We start from the raw sequence: 21,087 nt of genomic DNA, 5'->3' as shown, positions 1-21,087 counted from the left end.
AAAGGGAAATAGAGAACTTGAGTGCCATCTGCACCCTGCAAAGTAAAAGCAAAAGTAAAACAGAAAAAAAAGGAAGTAATGATGGTGCCAGTCAGGTGCACCGAAAGCACTTACAGTTATGAATGTCAATACCAAGAATGACAGCTGGGTCCGGACAGTGATGAAAGTGCAAATACATCCTCCTAGTGCTAGTCAGGTACTACTTCCAGATGGAAAATGATTGGCCTATCAAGAACAATGAGTCCCATCAAAGAGCACTAGATTTTTACTGATTGCGGTGGTGATGGCATTATGGGTGTGACCCATTGAGCAGAGGGTCGGATTTATTTTTTGAATGATGTAAATTATTTTTCTTATCTTTCGGAGACATCTATATAAACCCCATCAGAGGGTAATAAAAAAAAAGGAAAAGCCCAAAATAAATGGGCTGGAATGTTGTGTGGAGGGCAAAGGCCCATAAACCCAAAATAGCACCAACCAAGTGACCAAAAGTACGCCTAGTACTACAAAAAATTATTCGGCAGCCTGCCGCTATTACCACCAACCAGGTCATCAAAAGTACGCCTAGTACTCCAAATTATTCGGCAGTCTGCCGCTCCAAATTATTCGGCAGCTTGCCGCTATTATCACCAACCAGGTCATCAAAAGTACGCCCAGTACTTCAAATTATACATGAGCATTACTCATGTCAATCATACATAAACATTCATGAGCATTACTCATGTCAATCATACATAAACATCCATGAGCATCACTCATACATAAACATTCATGAGCATCACTCATATCAACATTCATGAGCATCACTCATGTCAACATCCATGAGCATCACTCTTGTCAATTAACATCAACATTCATGACCATCACTCATGTCAATCAACATAAACATTCATGAATATCACTCATGTTAATCAACTTCAAAAGCTTTATTTATAGAGCTACAGCTTCAAAAGCTTCATTTACAAAAGCTATAGCTTCAAAAGCTTCATTTACAGAGCTACAGCTTCAAAAGCTTCATTTACAAAAGCTCTAGCTTCAAAAGCTTCATTTATAGAGCTCTAGCTTCAAAAGCTTCATTTACAAGAGCTCTAGTTTCAAAAGCTTCATTTACAGAGCTCTAGCTTCAAAGCTTCAACTTGCAAAGATTCACCTACAAAGCTTCAGTGCATGGTCTATAAAGACTGCCTCGGAACAACCGCCATTTCGGCCCATACATGGATTCAATTTGAAGTCTCCAGCTAACAGACTCTATTGACCGAAGACTTGGGGGACTACATTATGTACCATATATTGGGCCTCAACTGGGCCTCATGAAAAATACTCGGGGGACTTAACCCATTATTCATGTATTGAGGAACGAGCCCTTATTTTATAAAAAGGACTTCATCACTTTCATTAGAGAGCACCCATCACTTATGTATTGAGGAGCGATCCCTTATTTTATAAAAGGGACTCCTTCATTTTCATTAGAAAGCACCCATCACTTATGTATTGAGGAGTGAGCCCTTATTTTATAAAAGGGACTCCCTCACCTTCATTAGAGAGCATCACCGCCAGCTGAGTAACCGCATCGCCGCGAGCATCACTCCTAACCCATCATTTATGTATTGAGGAACGAGCCCTTATTCTATAAAAGGGACTCCCTCACCATTATTAGAGAGTATCAACTCTAGCCCATCATTCATGTATTGAGGAGCGAGCCCTTATTCTATAAAAGGGACTCCCTCACTTTCAACGCCACAAGCCGAGCTAACTAAGGCAACATAAGCCACGAGCCGAGCAGCTTCGCAGCATGTGGTACTTCTAGTTGAGCATCATTTCAGATTGAGCACCGCCTCATATTGAGCATCAGTTCAAGACAACATCTAGTTACTTCGGCCCACACATGGATTGAATTTCAAGTCTCCAGTCAAAAGACTCTCTTGACTGAAGATCTAGGGGACTACTGTTTGTACCATACTTAGGGCCTCCGTATTTAGATCTCGTATAAATACTCGGGGGATTTAAGTGTAATTATGTAATAAAGGAAGAGGCAAATATGTAATAAGTGAGGAGTCCTTATTCTATAAAAGGACTCTTCACCCTCACAATTAGGGAAGGCCATTTTCTGAGGCCACACCCTCACCCTCTCAAAGCTCTCACTCTCGTAGAGAAGCTCTTTCTTTCCCTCAGAAATACAATAATCAGTGTGGATGTAGCCCAAACATTGGGGTGAATCACGACACATCTTGTGTTATTTACATTTTTTGCAGATTCACGGTCGGATTTACGTTGTTCCAAGACCTCCGGTTTTGTGCATCAACAATGTTAATTCTGACAAACCCAATTTTGGTCTAATGTTGTGTGAAGCACGTCTTAGTTTTCAGTGTTACTTGTCAATGTCTTCATAGTGTTTACTGGTCAATGTCTTCATTTTAGTACAAATCAAGCTACTATACATACAAAGAAAACAAAACGAAATCAGGTTTTATAGAACCATAAAAAACATCAACAATTCCAACTCTAACCTCCTCATTCCACCACCATTACCTGCGTGAAAGAAAATCAGACTAAGCCCCAATTTATTGTCAAATCAGCGAGAAAGAAAGAGAGAGGTTGTGGAACACACCAGGAAAAGGAATGTGGAAGTCGAGAGCGCAAGGAATGCGATCCTCCAGCGACCTTGTACGATCTCTGAGCACAGTCGTTTCACAGCTGGACATGCTTCAAGAGTGGGAAGCGTACCCGTCAGAGTGCCTCCATTGAAGGAATTCTTGGGACTCAAAAACCACCGGGGCAACGCCATGTTCGTACAGTGTCAAACGCGTCGACGATTTGCCTCCGTACGTGCACATCACGAAGGCGGCGAGTAGTAATGCGATGACGGTTAGGCGAACTCCGGAGGACTCCATCGTCTCTCAGTACTACTCTCTCTCCCTCTACTTCTCTGCCACTAAAATCAAAGTATCAAAGATTATTCAGACAAAGAGGATATCCTGGATTAAATCCAGAGGTTCCTCAAACCAATGAGAACTAGAAGGAAAATCTAAGGCCAACTTGGCCAGTCTATGAGCCGCACCATTGACGGAACGACGAATATGACAAATTTTAGAGGACCCAAATCCTTGCAGACTCTCCCAGACATCATCCACCAACAAATCCAGATTCTCAATTGTAGAGGTCGGGGTTGAGCTACAGGTTGGCCATTGGTAAAGGCCTTCAGTTGAAGATTCGCGGCGTAGCTAACCAAGGCCGGATTCTTAAGCTTGTCATCCCATAACAAGGCGTTCCTAGCATACCATATGGAATGAATATACATCAGTAATAAATTACAACGAGTGAGAGTAAGAGATTCAATAACCGCAAAACAGTCCCAAAATGATGAGTCTGCCGAGTGTCTCTGATCCAAATTCAAATTAGAGGAGAAAAAAAGGGCTCGGGCAAATGGACAAGCACTAAACACATGTAGCGCCGACTCCAAAGAGGAACTACAAAAAACACATATATTGTCCACCACCACCTCTTTTCTTTTCCAAGTTTGAGCGAGTAGGCAAGATATTGCAACAAGCCTTCCAAGCACAGATTTTAACTTTACCTGGGACCGAGGCTCTCCATAAGTTGTTCCATGTAGAGGTTGCCAGAGAACTTTGATCGGATGAGGATGCAGGATCACGCAACGAGATAGCAACCTTGTAGGCACTTTTAACAGAGAACAAACCCTTAGAATCATAATGCCACATTAGATGGTCTGGAGGCAATCTGCCACTCAGCGGAATTGAAAGTATCAAGGTTGCCTCACAGTAATGAAATAATGAGCTAATAAGGTCAGTGTTCCATGAAGCCGACTATTGGATAATCAAAGATGACACCCACTACACATCACAGTTTGCAGGAGGCAGAGAAAAAGGCCTAAATAGGTGAGGTCGATCAAGCCATCTATCCTACCAAACAAGAATTGAACTCTTGTCCCCCACCCTCCATCGAGAACCACGTTCCAAAATAAACCAAGCTTCCAAGATACCTTTCCAGCAAGTTGAAGAAGCCACTCCCAAAGGCGCATCCCAGAATGTGTTATGCGGGAAATACTTAGATTTGAGCAAGCGGGACGCCAAAGAGCTAGGATTTTGGAGAAGCCGCCAACCCTGCTTAGCTAGGAAAGCTAGGATTTTTAAGTTCATGTACTATCATGGATAACCAGTTTAAAACTAATTTATTCCGGTTAGACTCTTACCTCTAAGTATAAATACTTCATTGCAGTAAACAAAAACATGTCATTAATTGGAGGTGTGTCAAATTGTCCAGTTTGAAGATTTTGGGAAATGACCTGGAGATCTTAAATTTGTGGTAAAAAGTGAATAAAATGCCATGTACCCCCGTTTGTTAGACAATATTAGCAAGGAGTGGCTTAATTAGGACCACCATTTTGTGTCATTGTGTAACTTTTAGAAAAATAATGCGTCAATTCAAAGGAAAACTAATGAAAAGGGTTTCAAAACTTTGAGTTTTAATCAAAATGACAAAAAGGTGTTATAAGTGAATAGTAACAGAGTAATTTTTTAGAGTAAAAATGTTCTTAACGTTAAAAGTGAACAATACCAGAAGTGTTTCGTTAAGACTCTTTATTCAAGACATTTTCTTCTACATAAAAGGAACAATGAAAAAAAAGAGAAAAACTTAAAAACATGATAAAACTTTGCAAGAAGTTATTTCAGTTAGAAACAAATTTCAGCACAAATTTTGGCGGTCGAAACATTTTACAAAATATAGTTTAAATAGATGGTCTCCCTGTATTACCCGTGTTCAAAAGTGATAAGAGGTAATAAATTTAAACAAACATAGGAAACGCAATTTTTTTGGCTTTATAATTTCAGTAAGTTATTATATCTTTATCATAATATTTTTGGAGTAATAAATAATAATAATAATAATAATTTATTATTTTTTAACATTTTTACTTATCATTTCAATGCTACTTATTAGTGAATTTTTTTTTAGTTATAAGTAAGGGATTTTAAGTTTAGATACTATCTAGATAAATTTAAACACACAGAAACACACATGTTTTAACAAGCATCAACTTCACAGGCTTGCCCTGCCATACAAGTGACAACTAAGGCTTTTTAGTCAAAATGGTCATTGAGATTTGTATAACACATAACTTTGGTCCTTGAGATTGAAAATCAATAGGAGTGGTCGTTGAGATTGTCCACCATCCATTATTTTGGTTATTCTGTAAAAAAACTCCGTTAAGTTGAGGGTATTTTTACTCAAAATAGTCCATGAGATTTGCATAACACATAACTTTGGTCCCTGAGATTGTCCATCATCCATTATTTTGGTCATTCCGTTAAAAAGATCAGGGACCACTTAACAGAGTTTTTTTATGGAACGACCAAAATAATGGATGGTGAACAATCTCAGGGACCACTTCTATTGATTTCCAATCTTAGGGACTAAAGTTATGTGTTATACAAATCTCCGGGACCATTTTGGCTAAAATGCCCACAACTAATAAGTAGAAGCAACAAAAAGAACACAAGTTACAAAAAAATGATAAAAACAATAACCATAAGCGAATCTTCTAGGCTTGTAAATGTAGCATTCACACACAGGTTTATGGTTAAGTACCAAACCCAAAAGTAGATCCTAATTATAGTGGATCTTGATTCCTAGTTTGACTCTAATGATTTTTCGGTGTGTAGGAAACACAACCAGATATATCAATTGTCATAATACAATTGATTGGAAACTTGAAAAAGTAACAACATTTCTATTAGAATCCCACCAAGGGGCATTACTATTCTAACTTGAACTTGTCCGGTAAGCCGACAAGATATTTTCTCTACGAGTCAGATTTCATTACGCAGAGTGCACAATGTGAAATTTTGGAAGGTGCTGATTCACCGATTCTCATTAAATAATTCTCTGTACAATACTACTATATGGAGCCATATGTTTACAATCAATTCCTACTAACTAGCTACTATTTGACAGCTTATAATACAAGATATGAATGTAATCAATTACAATATATTAATAATATTGGCAAGTATCTTGATGATGATCCTTGACTTTCTCAGCACTCCCCCTCAAGTTGGTGAGTGAATGTTGCGAACTCCCAACTTGCATAGCAAAGAATGAAATCTTTCCTTCCCAAGAGCTTTAGTGAACAAATCAGCAAGTTGTGATATGAAAGGAACAAATCCCGTCACAATTTTTCCTTTCATAATCTTATCTCGAACAAAGTGACAATCAATCTCAATGCGCCTTGTTCGCTCATGAAACATCGGATTTCCCGCACTATGAAGAGCGACTTGATTGTCGCATAACAAGGTAGCAGACCATTGGTCTTGAATTTGAAGATCTTGAAAAAGGCTTTGGAGCCATGCAAGCTCATAACATGCTGCTGCCATGGATCTATATTCGGCTTCAGCAGAAGATAAGGATACAATTTTATGTCGTTTGCTTTTCCATGAAATAAGGCTATTTCCAAGGAAAACACAATAACCAGCAGTTGAACGCCAAGTGGTAGGACATCCTGCCCAATCGGAATCACAATATGCCTTTAACTTCAATGAATTTTGAGGGGGAAACCTCATGCCTTGCCCTGGTGTGCCTTTCAAATACTTAAGATGCGTAGGGCAGCTTCATAATGAGACTTTTGAGGTGATTGCATGAATCTACTCAATAAATGAACTGAATATGTAATATCCGGTCAAGTTATAGTGAGATATATCAATCGACCAACCAATCTTCTGTACTTGGTTGGATCATCTAATGCATTCCCATCATCAAGGAGTAATTTTAGATTTTGTTCCATAGGAAAACTTGCAAGTCGTGATCCTAGAAAACCAACATCATTTAGGATATCCAACAAATACTTTCTTTGTGAAATGAAAATACCTTGTTTCGATCGTGCCACCTCAATCCCCAAAAAATATTTCAAATTACCAAGATCTTTGATATGAAACTTGGTATTCAAAAAGGATAGGTTTGAGAAATTTGGTTCATATCTCCATCGGGCTCGGTCTGGATATGATTGGGACTGCATTATGGCCTTGCAAGTGGAAGACATCGTCAGAGATGGTGGTGAGTACACCGAACACAAGTATGTGAAGGCGGCTCACAACACACGCACAGATGCTTAGCCTCATATCTCCATTCCTATATATTTTCTCCCATCCAAATTATGTACACTTTCTAGGGACTTTTGTAACTATATCGTAATTTCAAGCTTAAGTAAGTCTTGCAAGTAACAGTTTCATAGACGTTCGTATCTATTCATAAATGTTCATAAGATCTCATAACATGTCACCTGTAGTTGATCACACATTCCATCACTGTTGTGACCCACATAAACTTTGAAAAACCTACTGTGGCCATGGGTAAATAATAGTTCATCCCCCTGCAAAATTAACACATCTTGCATACAAAATGAATAGCCATAATTTAATTTTCACACCTTCTTTAATGGTCATTCATTATATATTCGTAAAAATAATCTAGCACTCACGAATTACTACCCGTAAGTTCAGTATGCCTGGTGGGTTGGCATTGGATTAGGCTCAAGGTCAGCTGTGGAGCAAAAAATAATCCCAAAAATCGTGGAGCTGACACGCGGATTATTTCCCAAGAAGGACAAGACCGTCCTTACTAAATGAGCAGGGAGTAGCCTCATTCACCACGCGCAGCCGAGGTAGATCAGGTAGAGATCAACCACTACTTAAGGCACCGCTGCCCATAGGAAAAGTCAAAGGTATCTATGATAGAATGATCATTTATTCTTATCATAAATACATTCCTAATAAGAGAAAACCTCTTTCAAGTAAGTAATCATAGTCCAATTTATTTAGGATATTTACCTAATTAATCCAAAATATTTATTTACACAAATATCTTAGAATATTCCATCAATAATACCACCTAGGGCCGGCCACCCCTAAACCCTAGAGGGCCGGCCCACTTCCTCATCCTCTCCTATAAATACACTCTTCCACTTATCCATTTAGCTTGTATGTTATGATTGAAGTCTCCATCCAATTCTTCGTTTTTTCGCGAAAATTGGATTGTTTACAAGAATTTAAGAGACAATTAGCGAAAAAAATTACTATTGAACTGAATTTACTAACGAATTATATCACGAGGTTTAAATTCCTAATATTTTTACCACGGGGACCGTTTGTATTCGATTAGACCAAGAAGTAATAGAAGCTTCTAATCTACTGGGCCTATCTTCAACGACCTAAGCCCGTTCATTACTAACCCAGACCATAACACAAATACAAAATAGGTCCCTTGAAAAATAATGCAAACAGGTCCTCCGCCACTCTCGCTCTCTCGCCAAACCTGCCGCAATGTCGTATTTTTGTCAATAAAATGGTCACTTGTCTCACACACGTTTTGAAATTCAATCTCTCTCTGTCGCTTTCTATCTCTTTCTCTCTCGTATGATTAGGGTTTGAAGAGAATCGAATAGAATCGATGGCTCCATCGTTGATCTGCAGCTTCGTGATGCGCAGGACGGTTATACTCGCAGAGTGCTCAAATCATCAGGATCAGGAGGATGTGGCTCGCCTGGCTCTGAATTTGCTCGAAACGCTCGACCGTTCGATGAGAAGGATCACCTACGAACGTGATGGTTACACCTTCAACTACCTGATTGATTGTGGCTACAGTAATATCTCTTTCTCTTCCGGTGTCTTTGTGTTTGATTTCCCTTAGCAGTTCCACCGTAATCACATTTTACATCTTTACCGTTGTACTTTAATAACCATGACACAATAAAATATTAACATTTTTTTATTTATAATTAATATTATATTATTTACTTTGTACAAATTAATATTATATTATTAATTATATTAATATTATATCTTTCTTCTTCTTCATTCTTCTCTGCATATTTCCTTCTTCCTTCTTCTTTACAGATTTGGTTCTGCTTCCTCTTTCTGCCTTCTTCCTTATTTGTTTGTTTATTGGAAAACTTCTTCTTCAATTATACATCTTCTGCATCTTCTCCGATAACCATCTCCGAGGAGGTCACGATGCTGGTTTCGGGAAAGCACGACGCCGACTCCGGGAAAGCCCAGGATGCCGACTTGGCCTTTAAAGACGACGGAGCTTCCAAGGACGACCGAGGTCGAGTAGCTGTAAGGTTGAGACGTAGAAATGCAGAAGAGAAGATGGCTGACGTCGCCCTGCGTAACATAGCCTTCGGGCTCTCGGGCTGGCAACTCCTGCCTGGCCTCTCCCTCGGGCCCGCTCGGGCTCCATCGCCAGCACACGCTGGACCTCCCCACTCGGGCTCTCTGGCCCTGTTTGAGAGCCAGTCCATCGGGCAATAACCCACGGTGGAACTACTCTTACGGTTCTGGTTTAGACGATAGTAAGACTTGTCTAAATTTCGCCGATTGAAATTCGTTATTCATGTTTTTGTTGGTTTTCGAATAAAAAGAAAAATTGTGAACCGTTTTTTTGGGGGTTCGGAATAAATTAGTTATTTGTTTTACTGAATGTTGGCTTCGGAATAGACTATGTCATTTTAATTTGCTTTGTAGCGCTATGTATATAGCTGAACTAACTTCACTATTTCAATGGTGCAGCATACAGTGTAGTTGCAGATGAGGATATTGGTCGAGAAAGTCCTCATGCCTTCCTCAATCAAGTCAGGAAGGATTTTCTTGGCAAATATAGTGCACAATTTGTTAAAGCACTAATTGCAAATAGTCTGAGCAATGAATTAGGGTAGCTGTTTCTTTATCCCTTCACTTGTTAAATAGATTGCACCTTTCCTTTTCTATGAGGTGTTCTAATGCCTTAACTTTGTAGCTCCAAACTGAAGGAGCATATGGAATATGTAGCTGCTAAAGTCTCAAAAGACGAACAAGTTGCGATGGAATATATTGACAAGGTAAAGGGCATTCTCTCAGCTCTTTTGATTTTCATTTTATCTTTACTCTGCCAATCTATTTCATATGTTTAATATTGTTCTTGTCGCTTGAGAATAGAATCGAGGGTGGCACATGAGAAGAAAATCCAAAGCTCCATCATTGAGCTATAGCTTCGTGGCACACGGGACAGTGGTTCTTGCAGATTGGTTGCAATTTGACCATACGGTCAGTGGCTTGGCTGTGGATTATCTCTCTGAGCTCCCCTGTTCGATAAATAAGATCACCTACGACCGTGGTGGCTGCACGATCAACTACCTGCTTGATAGCAACTTCAGTAATATCTCTCTCTCATGTATTTGTTTCTACTTTTCAGTCGATAAGGTCGTGCTCATGTATTTGATTTCCGTTTTACTTCATTTAAATTGTTTCAATGTATGGTTGTTGAATCATTTGGTTATTGCAGTCAACAGGCTTAAGAGTATTGTTCCTTTTTTTATGACCATCGTATAAGATCGGTCTGCGCTTCTATTAATTTGATTTTGTTTCTCTCGTCTCCTTCCTTTGTGGCCCTCTTTTGGTTTATCAACATGTATGATCAGAATCTCATTGGTTATTGCTAGTAGCTTTCTTGATAGCCAAGCTTGTCTAGTCGCACATGTCTTTTTACTTTACCATGCATGTATGCATATAGCTGAACTAACTACACCAATTGGGTGCTGCAGCATACTGTGTAGTTGCAGCTAAGGCTATGGGTCGAAAAATTCCTCTTGCCTTGCTCGATCAAATCAAGAAGGATTTTACTGCCAGATTTGGTGGAGGATTAGCTGTAGCAACAGTTGAAAATAGTCTGAACAAAGATTTCAGGTAGCTGTTGCGTTTTCTTTTCTTTCATTAGATGGATCGTGCCTTCCTTTTCTATGAAGCGTTGTAATTCCTCGACTTTGGTTGCGATATTATAGGTCCAAACTGAAGGAGCGTATGAGACATGCTGAGGTGAAAGCTGCTCAAGCCTCAAAAGATGAAGGAGTAACGATGGAAAATATTGAAAAGGTATAGGGCATGGTGTGGCCTCTATTGATTTTATCTTTATATTTACTCCATTTGGCATCTATTTCATGCGGTCAATATTGGCCTTGTCTTTGGTTTGTGTTTCAGTGAATAATTGTCAACATGTCTATGTGATGCCTTTTGTAGCTTGTTTGTAAATGGTAATCACATTTGGAGATCTTGCATTTCTTATTGATCATTGTAGGACGAGGAGGAGGACGATGACGATGACGATGACAAGGAGGAAGATGACGATGACTCTGATGAGGAGGACGAGTATTAATGAGAAGCAAATATGGGATACAAGAAATGAGACCTGCACTGTACTTTTATGACATTTTGTATACGGTCTTATTTGACTTGCCTAGGTAGTCAAGTGGATTTGGGAATATTGAAATGCTGCATGTGTTTATAGTTTCAATGATTTGATTTCAAATTACTATTAAGTAAAATTCAGTGGCGTTCTCGGATGGATACTGACTTCACTTTGTGGGATAAGGCTTGGTGGTGGTTGTTGATGTTGTAAATTATTAACAAGTAAAAACTCCAAAGAGTGAGAAGCGATAATCACCAACAAAGAGGCTAAAAAAGAACAATGACACGTAGGAAAAAGAACCCCCGGCATGTAGGCCCTAAACAAAGGGGCTCAAGAAGCATGAGTACGAAGGGGTGAGTGTTTGAGTGGGTATATCGACCAACCAAACTGAATTTGGTTGGGCTGGATTGGGTTGTAAATTTTATCCATTTATTTTTGGGTTAAAATCTAGGGAATTTTAACGAAAAGCACCCGGTACTGTTCACTTTAACGAAAAACCACATTTTTACACTAAAAAGTCAATCTTGGTACTATTCACTTTACCCTTTATTTTATCCTTATCATTAAAACTCAAAGTTTTCAAGCCATTTTCATTAGTTTTCCTTAAAATCTAACGATCCGTTCACTCGGTGAGTTGGGTTGAGTTGAAGTATTATTAACCAGATTGAAACCGATACACTTACATATACATGAATAGGATTTTTCTGATATTTTCTTAATCTTGAGACCGAAATATGATTTTTCCGACAAGCACATACCATACACACTACATGCCCAAAAATACGACAGAAATAAATTTTTTCTAAAACTTGAAATGACCAAATTTGCCCTCTCATGCAAATGGGTTATTGCGAACGGCCCAGTCAACATTTTCTCCTCCCTTGTCCGAAAACCTCTCTCGCGACCCTTACTCGACGAACTCAAACCCCCAACGACGTTGTATATCAATTGGGGGTTTGTTGGTGGGCGATGAGAAGTCGGCGTCTTCGATCGTAATGGCGAGTAGAGACAGAGAACCGCGAGATCGTGAGCTTCTCATTCCGGTGGCGGACTCCGGCGGCGAAGATGCATCGTCCAAGCCCTCCTCGTCTTCCTCCTTCTCCCACCACACTAGCCTCTTTCTGTTTCAAATTTCATTGCTTTGTGTGTTGTGTTTGGTTGCTGGGAAATTGGAGGATTCGAGGGAAAAGGTAAAATTTTGCAGGAGAAGATGGCATCCAATTGCTGCCATGACTTCAAACAGATTGGAACTTGATGCTCTGCCTATACAGATTCCGTAAGATTTGTGGTTGAATTTTATGATTGGTATTATATTTGCACAATATGTTTCATATCGTGTCATTAAGGAAGAATACAGTGACCTAACATATGGTTATGAAAATATTCGATAGTTTTCAGAACTTAATCCATGTAAACTTTGTTTGAAATACTTCTAGCCGGGTACAATAAAAATGAAGTAAATAAAAATGAAGTAGAAGAGCCCAGATTCCAAATGAATGAAAACGTGACTAAATTGGTCCTAGTTACTCTTCGAAACAGAGTGGAAGAAGGGAAGAAAAGGATCCAATGAAACATGATATGAAATGGGTTCAATGAAACAAGCAAAACATAAATAAAATTTCTAAAATAGTAAAACTAAAACAAGCGGTGCAATATGTGACTCGCCCAAGACAATATTTTAGGATGTGCATCTCGTTGGACAACTACTATGTTGTTTCCCAATGTGTATCCACGTAATGGAATAAATGAATTGTTTTCTCTTTGATCTTTGAACATTAAAGAGGGTAGAGTATGAAGCCCTTCTAGCAGGTCTTCAATTGGCGAAAGACCTAGCAGTGAAAAAGCTCGCGATCTATTCTGATTCCCAACTAATCACCAACTAAACCTCAGGGGAGTACACAGCAAAGCATCCTAGGATGGCTCAAAATCTAGAGAAGGTACGAGAGCAGCTAGCGACGTTCCAGGCATACACACTCACTTAGGTTCCACGAGCAAAAAATGCATACGCTAACGCACTAGCAAGCTTAGGCTCCGCACTGAACCATCAACTCAGGCACTCAATTCCAGTCGAGTACTTGGAAAGGCCAAGCATAGATGAGAAACCAGCAGTCAAAATGGCACAGATCAACATAACCCCGAGTTGGTAAGATCCCATCATCGACTACATAGTCAATGGAATGCTCCCCGCAGACAGACTGGAGTCCAGGAAGTTCCAGATGAAGGCAACACGCTACTACATGTGGAACGGCATACTCGTTTGAAGATCCTTCTCAAAACCACATCTCCGCTGCTTATCACCTCTTGATGACTTGGAAATTCTTAGCTTAATCCACAAAGACGTCTGTGGAAACCACTTTGAAGGCCGCTCCCTGGAGCAAAAAGCTCTCAATGCAGGCTATTACTAGCCAACCATGCATCAAGATGACAAGGAGTATGTATAAATGTGTAACAGCTGCTGGCGCTTCAAGCCCGTGCCCAAATTATCTGCCAATGAACTCCACCCCCAGACGGACATATAACACTTCATATGGAAGAACATCATCTGCCGCTTTGGCATTCCACACTTCATCATCACCGACAATGGTCAGTATTTCATGGGCAAAGACTTGGCGAAGTTCTTCAAAAAATAGGGCATCAAGCAGCACATGTTCACGTCCCGGTATCCGCAGGGCAACGGGTAGGCCGAGGCGTCTAACAAGACCATCCTCAACTACCTTAAAATGACCCTCTCCGACAAGAAGGGCAAGTGGCCAGGCGAGCTTTCCGGTGTTCTATGGGCATATCGCACCACCAAAAGACGAACAACCGGTGAAACTCCATTCTCCCTGGCGTATGGTTCTAAGGCGATCATTCATCCCAACGTTATAGTGCCAAGCTTCAGCACTGTCCTGCCGAACCTCGAGCAGAATGAAAAGGAGATGGCTACCAACTTAGACTTGGCAGAGGAAGAGTGCAAGAAAGTTATCACCCGTATTGCGGCCTATCAGCAGCAGTTCCTCTCCAACTACAACAAGAGGGTAAAAATTCGGAAGTTCCAACCAAGAGACTTAGTCCTCAGAAAAGCCTAAAAAAGATGGCTCACATCTGGGAAGGTCCGTACAAAATTAGCTGAGTAGGCGGAAGGGGCAGCTACACCCTCACCACTATGAGTGACAAAGAAATCGATCATTATAAGTGACAAAGAAATCAACAAACAGCGGAATGCCTACAACCTGATGAAGTACTACGTGTGACCTCCCACCGTTTCTTGAACCCCGTTCAAGACAAAAAGTTTGAAAACTCAAGCAGCTCGACGAACAAGACCTCTTATGCCGAGAATTATCAGTTGTTATGTCATTACTGCCTACAAGCAAAGTTAATAAAAGTCTCTATTTTCAATGAAGATTGAAGGAATCATTCACGAGTCTGGGCCAAATGTATAGACAAACTGACTAACCCTATAACAAGCAGAAGACGCCCGCTGCCAAGCAGACATGGCGTAAGCTCTCCAGCGTGAAAGGGTAAACTAATTCCCCAACACCCACATGGGTAAAGCTCTCCAGCACGAGAGGGTAAACTAATTCCTCGACACCCATCTAGGGTATGCTCTCCAGTGCGAGAGGGTACACTACTCCGAAATATCTAGACGTGGATAGGTTGTACGACTGCTCAGTTCCCCTTAAATGCAGCAACTACCTGGGCCGCATGACTTTCATAATTGGCCACGATAGTCATTCCCATGGATAGACTTAGCCAACTGAATAATTCAATTCTACGGGATCCCATGTCTCAAACCGGAAGAGATACCAATTGTAAAACCCTGCCCATGAAAGAATTCACGTGACAAGATGGTCCGTCCTCGACGTGCAAATCTTCATGAAGTGGCTTGATTTTAAAGTGTTGTAATACTAGTTAAGCAACCTGTGGAATCAAAGCTATGACTCGGAATGATATATCTGAAGTGGTTACGCAGGTCATCTGCTTCTGTAAGTAAGACGCTTGTTCGACGACCCAACAGTTAAAAGCCCAAAGTAATCTGTAAGCTGAGACTTACACCTGCTATGACTACGCAGACTCGCTTACTTACTTACAAGCAGCGCTTCTGGCTGACGGTCTATGGTTTAAGTTTTGCTGAAACAATGTCGAGGTATGACTATAGTAGATATGCAGACCTTCTCTGTTTCCTACGAGAAGCATGAGTTCCACCGACGACTCTATAAGCTAAACACTTTGCAACACGCCCCGGGAGGGCTAAGGCTCAAAAAGCCACTCCAAAGTCGAAGTACGACTATAGTGGATACGTAGACCTCTTCTGCTTCCTACAAGAAGCATGAGTCTCATCGATGACTCTATAAGTTAAACACTTCGTAGGGCCAAGGCTCAAGAAGCCATTCTAAAGCCGAGGTACGACTATAGTGGATATGCAGACCTCATCGGCTTCATACGGAAAACATGAGTCTGGCCGACGACTCTATAAGTTAAACACTTCACTCCACGCCCTGGGAGGGCAAAAGCTCAAGAAGCACACAAAAACTGAAATACAACCATAAAGGCTACGCGAACTCCTCTGCTTCCCACGAGAAGCACGAGTTCAACCGCTGACCCTATAGGTTAAACATTTCGTAAATACACCACGGGATGGCTAAAGGTTCATGAAGCCATTTAAAGCCGAGATTCACAACTATAGTAGCTACAACTCTATAAGTTAGAAATCTTGCATTTTTCTTTTTGCAGGTAAAGCACTATGAGCATCAAAGCCAAAAATGAAGCCTAAAGTGACCACGCAAGTCAACTGCTCCATCGAAGTAGACAACTCAACTGCTCGTCCTACGGTGAAATTTTGCAAGTTGCCTCCAACAGGTAAGGCTCCCGAAGCCTTGAAGCCGAAACTAAAACCTAAGTGACGACGTGGGATCAACTGCTTCGTTGAAGTAGCTCACCCAGTCGCCTGTCCTACTGTAAAGTTCTGCGAAAGACATGGCAAAATAAAAAAATGAAGCAAAACCGAGGAAAATTATTTATTAAATTTCTAGCAAATTGATAAACCGGCTCGAAGGCCAACAAAGTTTAAGCAAAGCATAATAGAAAAAAGAAAAGAAGAAAACTCCTAAGTCTAAGCAAAAAGACTACTCCTTGGCATCCTGAACAACCACTAATTCCTTGACTGCCACACCTTCAGCAGCCGTGCCATTCCTAACAGCTAAAGCTTCTATTAGCTCATCCTCAGCCATCCCTGCCTGGACTGCCTGACCCTCAGCTACTCCACCAAAGGCAGCTTCAAACAAGAAATCAAGCAGATCAACTGGAGAAATGAAAAAAAGTCTCGAAGTCATTCTCGAAAAACTCATAATCCGATGGCTTGCCCTAAAGATGGTCTACATAGCCAAGCTTCTAGAAATCAGCCTGACAAGAAGCAAGCGCCAATTCATAACCAACTTTCTCATTCTTCAGCTGCACATTCTCTTCAACAAGCTTAGTATGAGCACTTTGCAGCTTATCCAGTTCCTTTTTCAGGTTCTCGCTAGCAGACAGCGCACCTCGCAAATCCATTTCCTTGGACTCAAGCTTATTGGCAACCTCCTTGAGACGAGACACTTCAGCATGCATAAAGATAAGCTCCTCGTCCTTGGCAAAGCAAGTAGATCGTAGCTCCGAATTGACACGCTTAAGGTCCATGACCACCAGAGAAACACAACTGACTTCCTTCTCTGCAGCTTCCAACATCGCATGAGTCGCACTAAGCCTAGCATTCAAATGGGCGATCTCCTGATGAGCAATCTTTAGCTATAAAGAAGTGGGGGCATAGACATCAAACCCCTTCAAAATGACGAGTTCAGATTTGAGATTCTCAATCTTTTTAGCAGTCGAGCAAAGCTGAGCCACCAACACCACTTTGGCCTTCTTAGCACACTTGACAACATCTTGATCAACATGCATAGACTCAGCTGCCAGGATCAAAGTCTTATGCATTGTGGCAATCAAGGTGGACCTCATCGAGTAAGCAGGACACTTAGCAAAGGAGTTTGAGCAGATGACAACTTTCCCAACACTGTCAACAAACTTGGCGCATGTATCAACATCCTCAAGCAAGTCAGCCTTTAGTAGCGCACAAACCTCGGGAAACTATCCAACCTCAGACTCGGTGGATCTCTCACAACTGCCCGTGCGAGCAGATTTCCCCTTTTCAGTATACAAGTCAGTCACGGTAGAAGGAAGAGCAGGCACAAACGCTACCTTAGCAATATAATCCACCTTCCCGCTTTTCATAGCGGCGAGCCTCTTAGAAGTCGATCCAGACTTAGCTCCTAACGGACACTTCGACACAAACCTAGACACTGGATGCATCACCCAACCCTTCTGCTGGGCAAGTCTTTCAGCAATGGATGCGGTCACATTCGGAGCAGTAGGTTTCACAGGCTTAGGCTTAACAATCTTCTTCACCCTCTTGGGGGAAGTTAGATCAATAATAAGCCTTTCTGCAGTAGACAAGCTCTAACGAGCAGTAGAAGAAGTCCTTGGCTTTTTCTCAGCCAAAGACTCACAAGCAGGTGAGGAAGACCTCTTCTTCCCACCATCATTGGCAGCATGCTTTACAACAGCGATCGGGCGAGCCAACGCCTCATCCTTTATCTGCTTTATCTTTTCCTTCGGAGGCAAGCCACATTTCTCCTGACGAAGAGGGCTGAGCAGCCAGCGCCACTCATGGTACTCAGTAGGAATGCCCAAGGCGACGTGCACTTTCTTCATATATGTCGAAGTCCTTGGAGTAGAGCCAAACTCCAAATCTACACAAAGTAAGAAAGGCAATCAATAAATTGAAGTCATGGAGCAGTTCAATAAAATTTCAAGCAGGACAAGAATGAAGTAGTTCACTTACCACTGATAAAGGTAGTCGGGACACGCAACTCAGGAGAAGAGTCAGACTCCCACTCTCTGCTCACCTTTAAAGTATCTATCGCCCACTCATGGTCACATTTGCTAGAAGCATCGAACATCCTATGGCGAGATCTCAGCTGCCCCACACTTTCTTTGTAGCCGATCTCAAAGAAGTACCAAAACTCATTTATGGTCAAGCCAAGATCAAAAAACCTACTCAAGTTCGAGAACCCCACCATTGCACGAATTGTATTTGGGGAACACTGAGCAAACGTGCATTTCATGGAGCAGATCACCTCCTAGAAAAGTCACGACATGGGAAAAGTAAATCCCAACACGCAGCTTAGGAGAAGAGTCAGACTCCCACTCTCCTTCCCTCCTCCAATTTCTAGTGGGCCTGAGTCCAGCATTGTGTCACTTGGCCCACGCCAGCCGCGCGCTGAGCCCAACTCGTACCGCCAGCACCTCGGCCAAGCCGAGCAGACCCGTGCCGCACCACTAAGCAGCCTCGTGGCTCCTTGTCGTGTGTCACCCACACCCACAGCCCCTGTTAGAATTAAATAGGTATTGGGGGCAATTATTTTCCTTTTCCAAGAAGAAGTCTATCTCCAAATCAAGAAAGAAGATCAAGTTCAAATTGGGAAACAATTCTACAAACCCAAGCAACTTGAGATTTCTACACCTACTGCCATTTTCATGCATGCAGCCCAATAGGTGTGGGGGCATTTGTGGAGCCTAAAATAATCTCAAATATTCTAGAGATGACACGTGGACTTTTATTTAAGAAGGACAAAATTACCCTCAATAAATGGACATGTTTCTCAGATGCTCCCACACGCAGCTCACATCTTTGGAGGGCTCAACAGCAAAATACAATTGTCCACAGCTCACTTGTCCTTGGCAAGGAATTAAAGATAAGGATTAAATACCCAAATCCTATCTTTAATACATTCCTACTTGAAGATTGACTCCAATCAAGTAAGTAATCCTAATTTAAAGAAATTAGGGATAATTACACCATTATCTCAAGATATTATTTCCTATTTAATATCTTGGGAATATTTAGAGAATATCTCTCCATTAAACACTATATGGCTGACTCTAGCCCTATAAATACCCCATATTCTACCAATTTCGGAGAGCTTTTGGCAACCTTAAAAAAAGTCTTAATCACTTTACTTTCTCAAAGAAACTAACTTAGGCATCGGAGATCCGTTGACCTAACCCATCCCCCATCTCGTAGATGCATGAGGCTTAGGTTTTTTTATCAAAGGTGTTGATTGTTTTGCAGGTGCATTTTCGTCAAGACTAAAGACAGCGAAAATTTGCATTGGTAATATGTATACACGTGTGTGTAATTTGATTCAAGCAACATAATCATAAACATCATTATATCCATTTCTTTCTGGATTGCACGAGTACCCATGATCTGTATTCATCACATCCAAGAAAATAAATAGAAAAAAGAGCAGTGCAACTGATATGAGTATGAGAGAGTTAACTGGGAATGAAAGTAGACCTTTGTACTTAATAAAGCTTTCAATGATTGGGCTTTGTCACGTAAAGAAAGTGTTTCATAAGCTGTTTCCTTCCACCGCTTCAACTGAGTTTCCACCATTCCCATTTCTTTACACAAAGATGAGGCCATCACACGAAACTCTGCTATAATGTCCTTTCTTCCTGCAGCAAAGAGCATTTTCAGTGCCACAAGCTTGGGCAAATTAACAGTTAATATCAACAAAATATCAAACTTATAACACTTTTACCTGAATCCTGGACAGCTTATTCCACGTTTATCTCAAAGTCATTTTTGCAATTACACACTTCTGCAGCTGAAGTTCTAGTTCTTCAATCCTAGATTCAGAATTGTCAATGGCATTCCTAACTGCATATGCTGACTCTAATTTGTATTTAGGTCCTTCTCCATTCTCACAACAAGAGCCCTATTAGCTTGAAATTAAACTTTCAAAACATAAAAAATATAGGGCAAGCATTCCAAACATCTGCACATAAACCAAGCATTCTAAGCTGTAAATAATCAGTCAATGCTTTGTATTGGTCCAATTCTGCATTCCAATGTTGGAATTGATCATTTAGAAAGTACATATTTGTCATCCTTCACTTCATCCTGGGACAACATATAGCTTCTTTTATCAAAGAAGTAAACAGACAATGAAATCTTTGAAAATATGAATAACAACTATCAAAACTTGAATAAAATTAAAAACCTGAAATTCTTGCAATTGTTTTGACAGCGGTAAATTTTCTTCATGTGTGTCTTGATACTTAGAAAGGCGGTCGGCTTCTAGTATCTGTAACAAATGCTCAAACACATCAAGATGAGAGAGAGAGAGAGAGAGAGAGAGAGAGAGAGAGAGAGAGAGAGAGAGAGAGAGAGAGAGAAGAGAAAGGAAGACAGTGCAACGGAGGACAGGGTTCCATTAAGTGCACTAGAAATATGGTTCTGCACCCTAGGTCCAACATTCTTTCGCATTTTCGGATTAATTAGTCTCATTCTTTTCAACTCTAGGTCAGCCATTTTGTCATCCAGCTCACCTCACCCATAACAAAAAATTTACGCATTCAACACACTCAAAAGGCAGCATACCAAAATTTGGTAAAATTTGATACTTTGCTCTATCACAAATTGAACATAGATCCTAAAATATATAGGTATCAAATATTATGAAGTTTTACCCAAAAACAAAACCCAAAAAAAAAAAAAAAATTGATGATGCATCTCTACATGTGCTGCCATGAGCTTTACTTCAAGTGACATGTGCATAAAAAATAGAGGCTTGTTGTAATAACAATCTCATAAACTTGTGATGCGCCTAATTTCAGACTGATCTCTTGAATGGCTGTTGAGGTAAGTCCGAATTACATCAGCATACTCTTTATGCTTCAGATGAAGAAAATCAATCTCTTCGCATAAATTTTTAACCTCCCTTTCCATCATATCATCAATTTTAGAAAACTGGATGATAGCATCTGAGAATC

The 21,087-nt window shown here is 40.7% G+C and overlaps 1 protein-coding gene across 2 annotated transcripts; it reads left to right on the top strand.

The window, feature by feature from the left end:
• Nucleotides 1–8,292: 8,292 nt before the first annotated feature.
• Nucleotides 8,293–11,386, top strand: LOC103441689 (uncharacterized). Of its 2 annotated transcripts, XM_008380387.4 has the most exons (7): nucleotides 8,293–8,653; nucleotides 9,582–9,723; nucleotides 9,808–9,889; nucleotides 9,987–10,203; nucleotides 10,592–10,733; nucleotides 10,829–10,919; nucleotides 11,122–11,386. In XM_008380387.4, the coding sequence occupies exons 1-7, from the start codon at nucleotides 8,461–8,463 to the stop codon at nucleotides 11,197–11,199; spliced, it is 945 nt and encodes a 314-aa protein (XP_008378609.3). In that variant the 5' UTR covers nucleotides 8,293–8,460; the 3' UTR covers nucleotides 11,200–11,386. The 2 variants fall into 2 exon arrangements, with proteins under 2 accessions (XP_008378609.3, XP_008378610.3); XM_008380388.4 differs by lacking the exon at nucleotides 10,829–10,919 and having other exon boundaries at nucleotides 8,314–8,653.
• The last annotated feature ends 9,701 nt before the right edge of the window (nucleotides 11,387–21,087 follow it).

Source organism: Malus domestica, chromosome 08, assembly GCF_042453785.1.
Source record: "Malus domestica chromosome 08, GDT2T_hap1".
In the NCBI taxonomy this organism is placed as follows: domain Eukaryota; kingdom Viridiplantae; phylum Streptophyta; class Magnoliopsida; order Rosales; family Rosaceae; genus Malus; species Malus domestica.
Note: the sequence above shows the minus strand (reverse complement) of the source record. Positions and strands in the feature narration are given on the sequence as shown.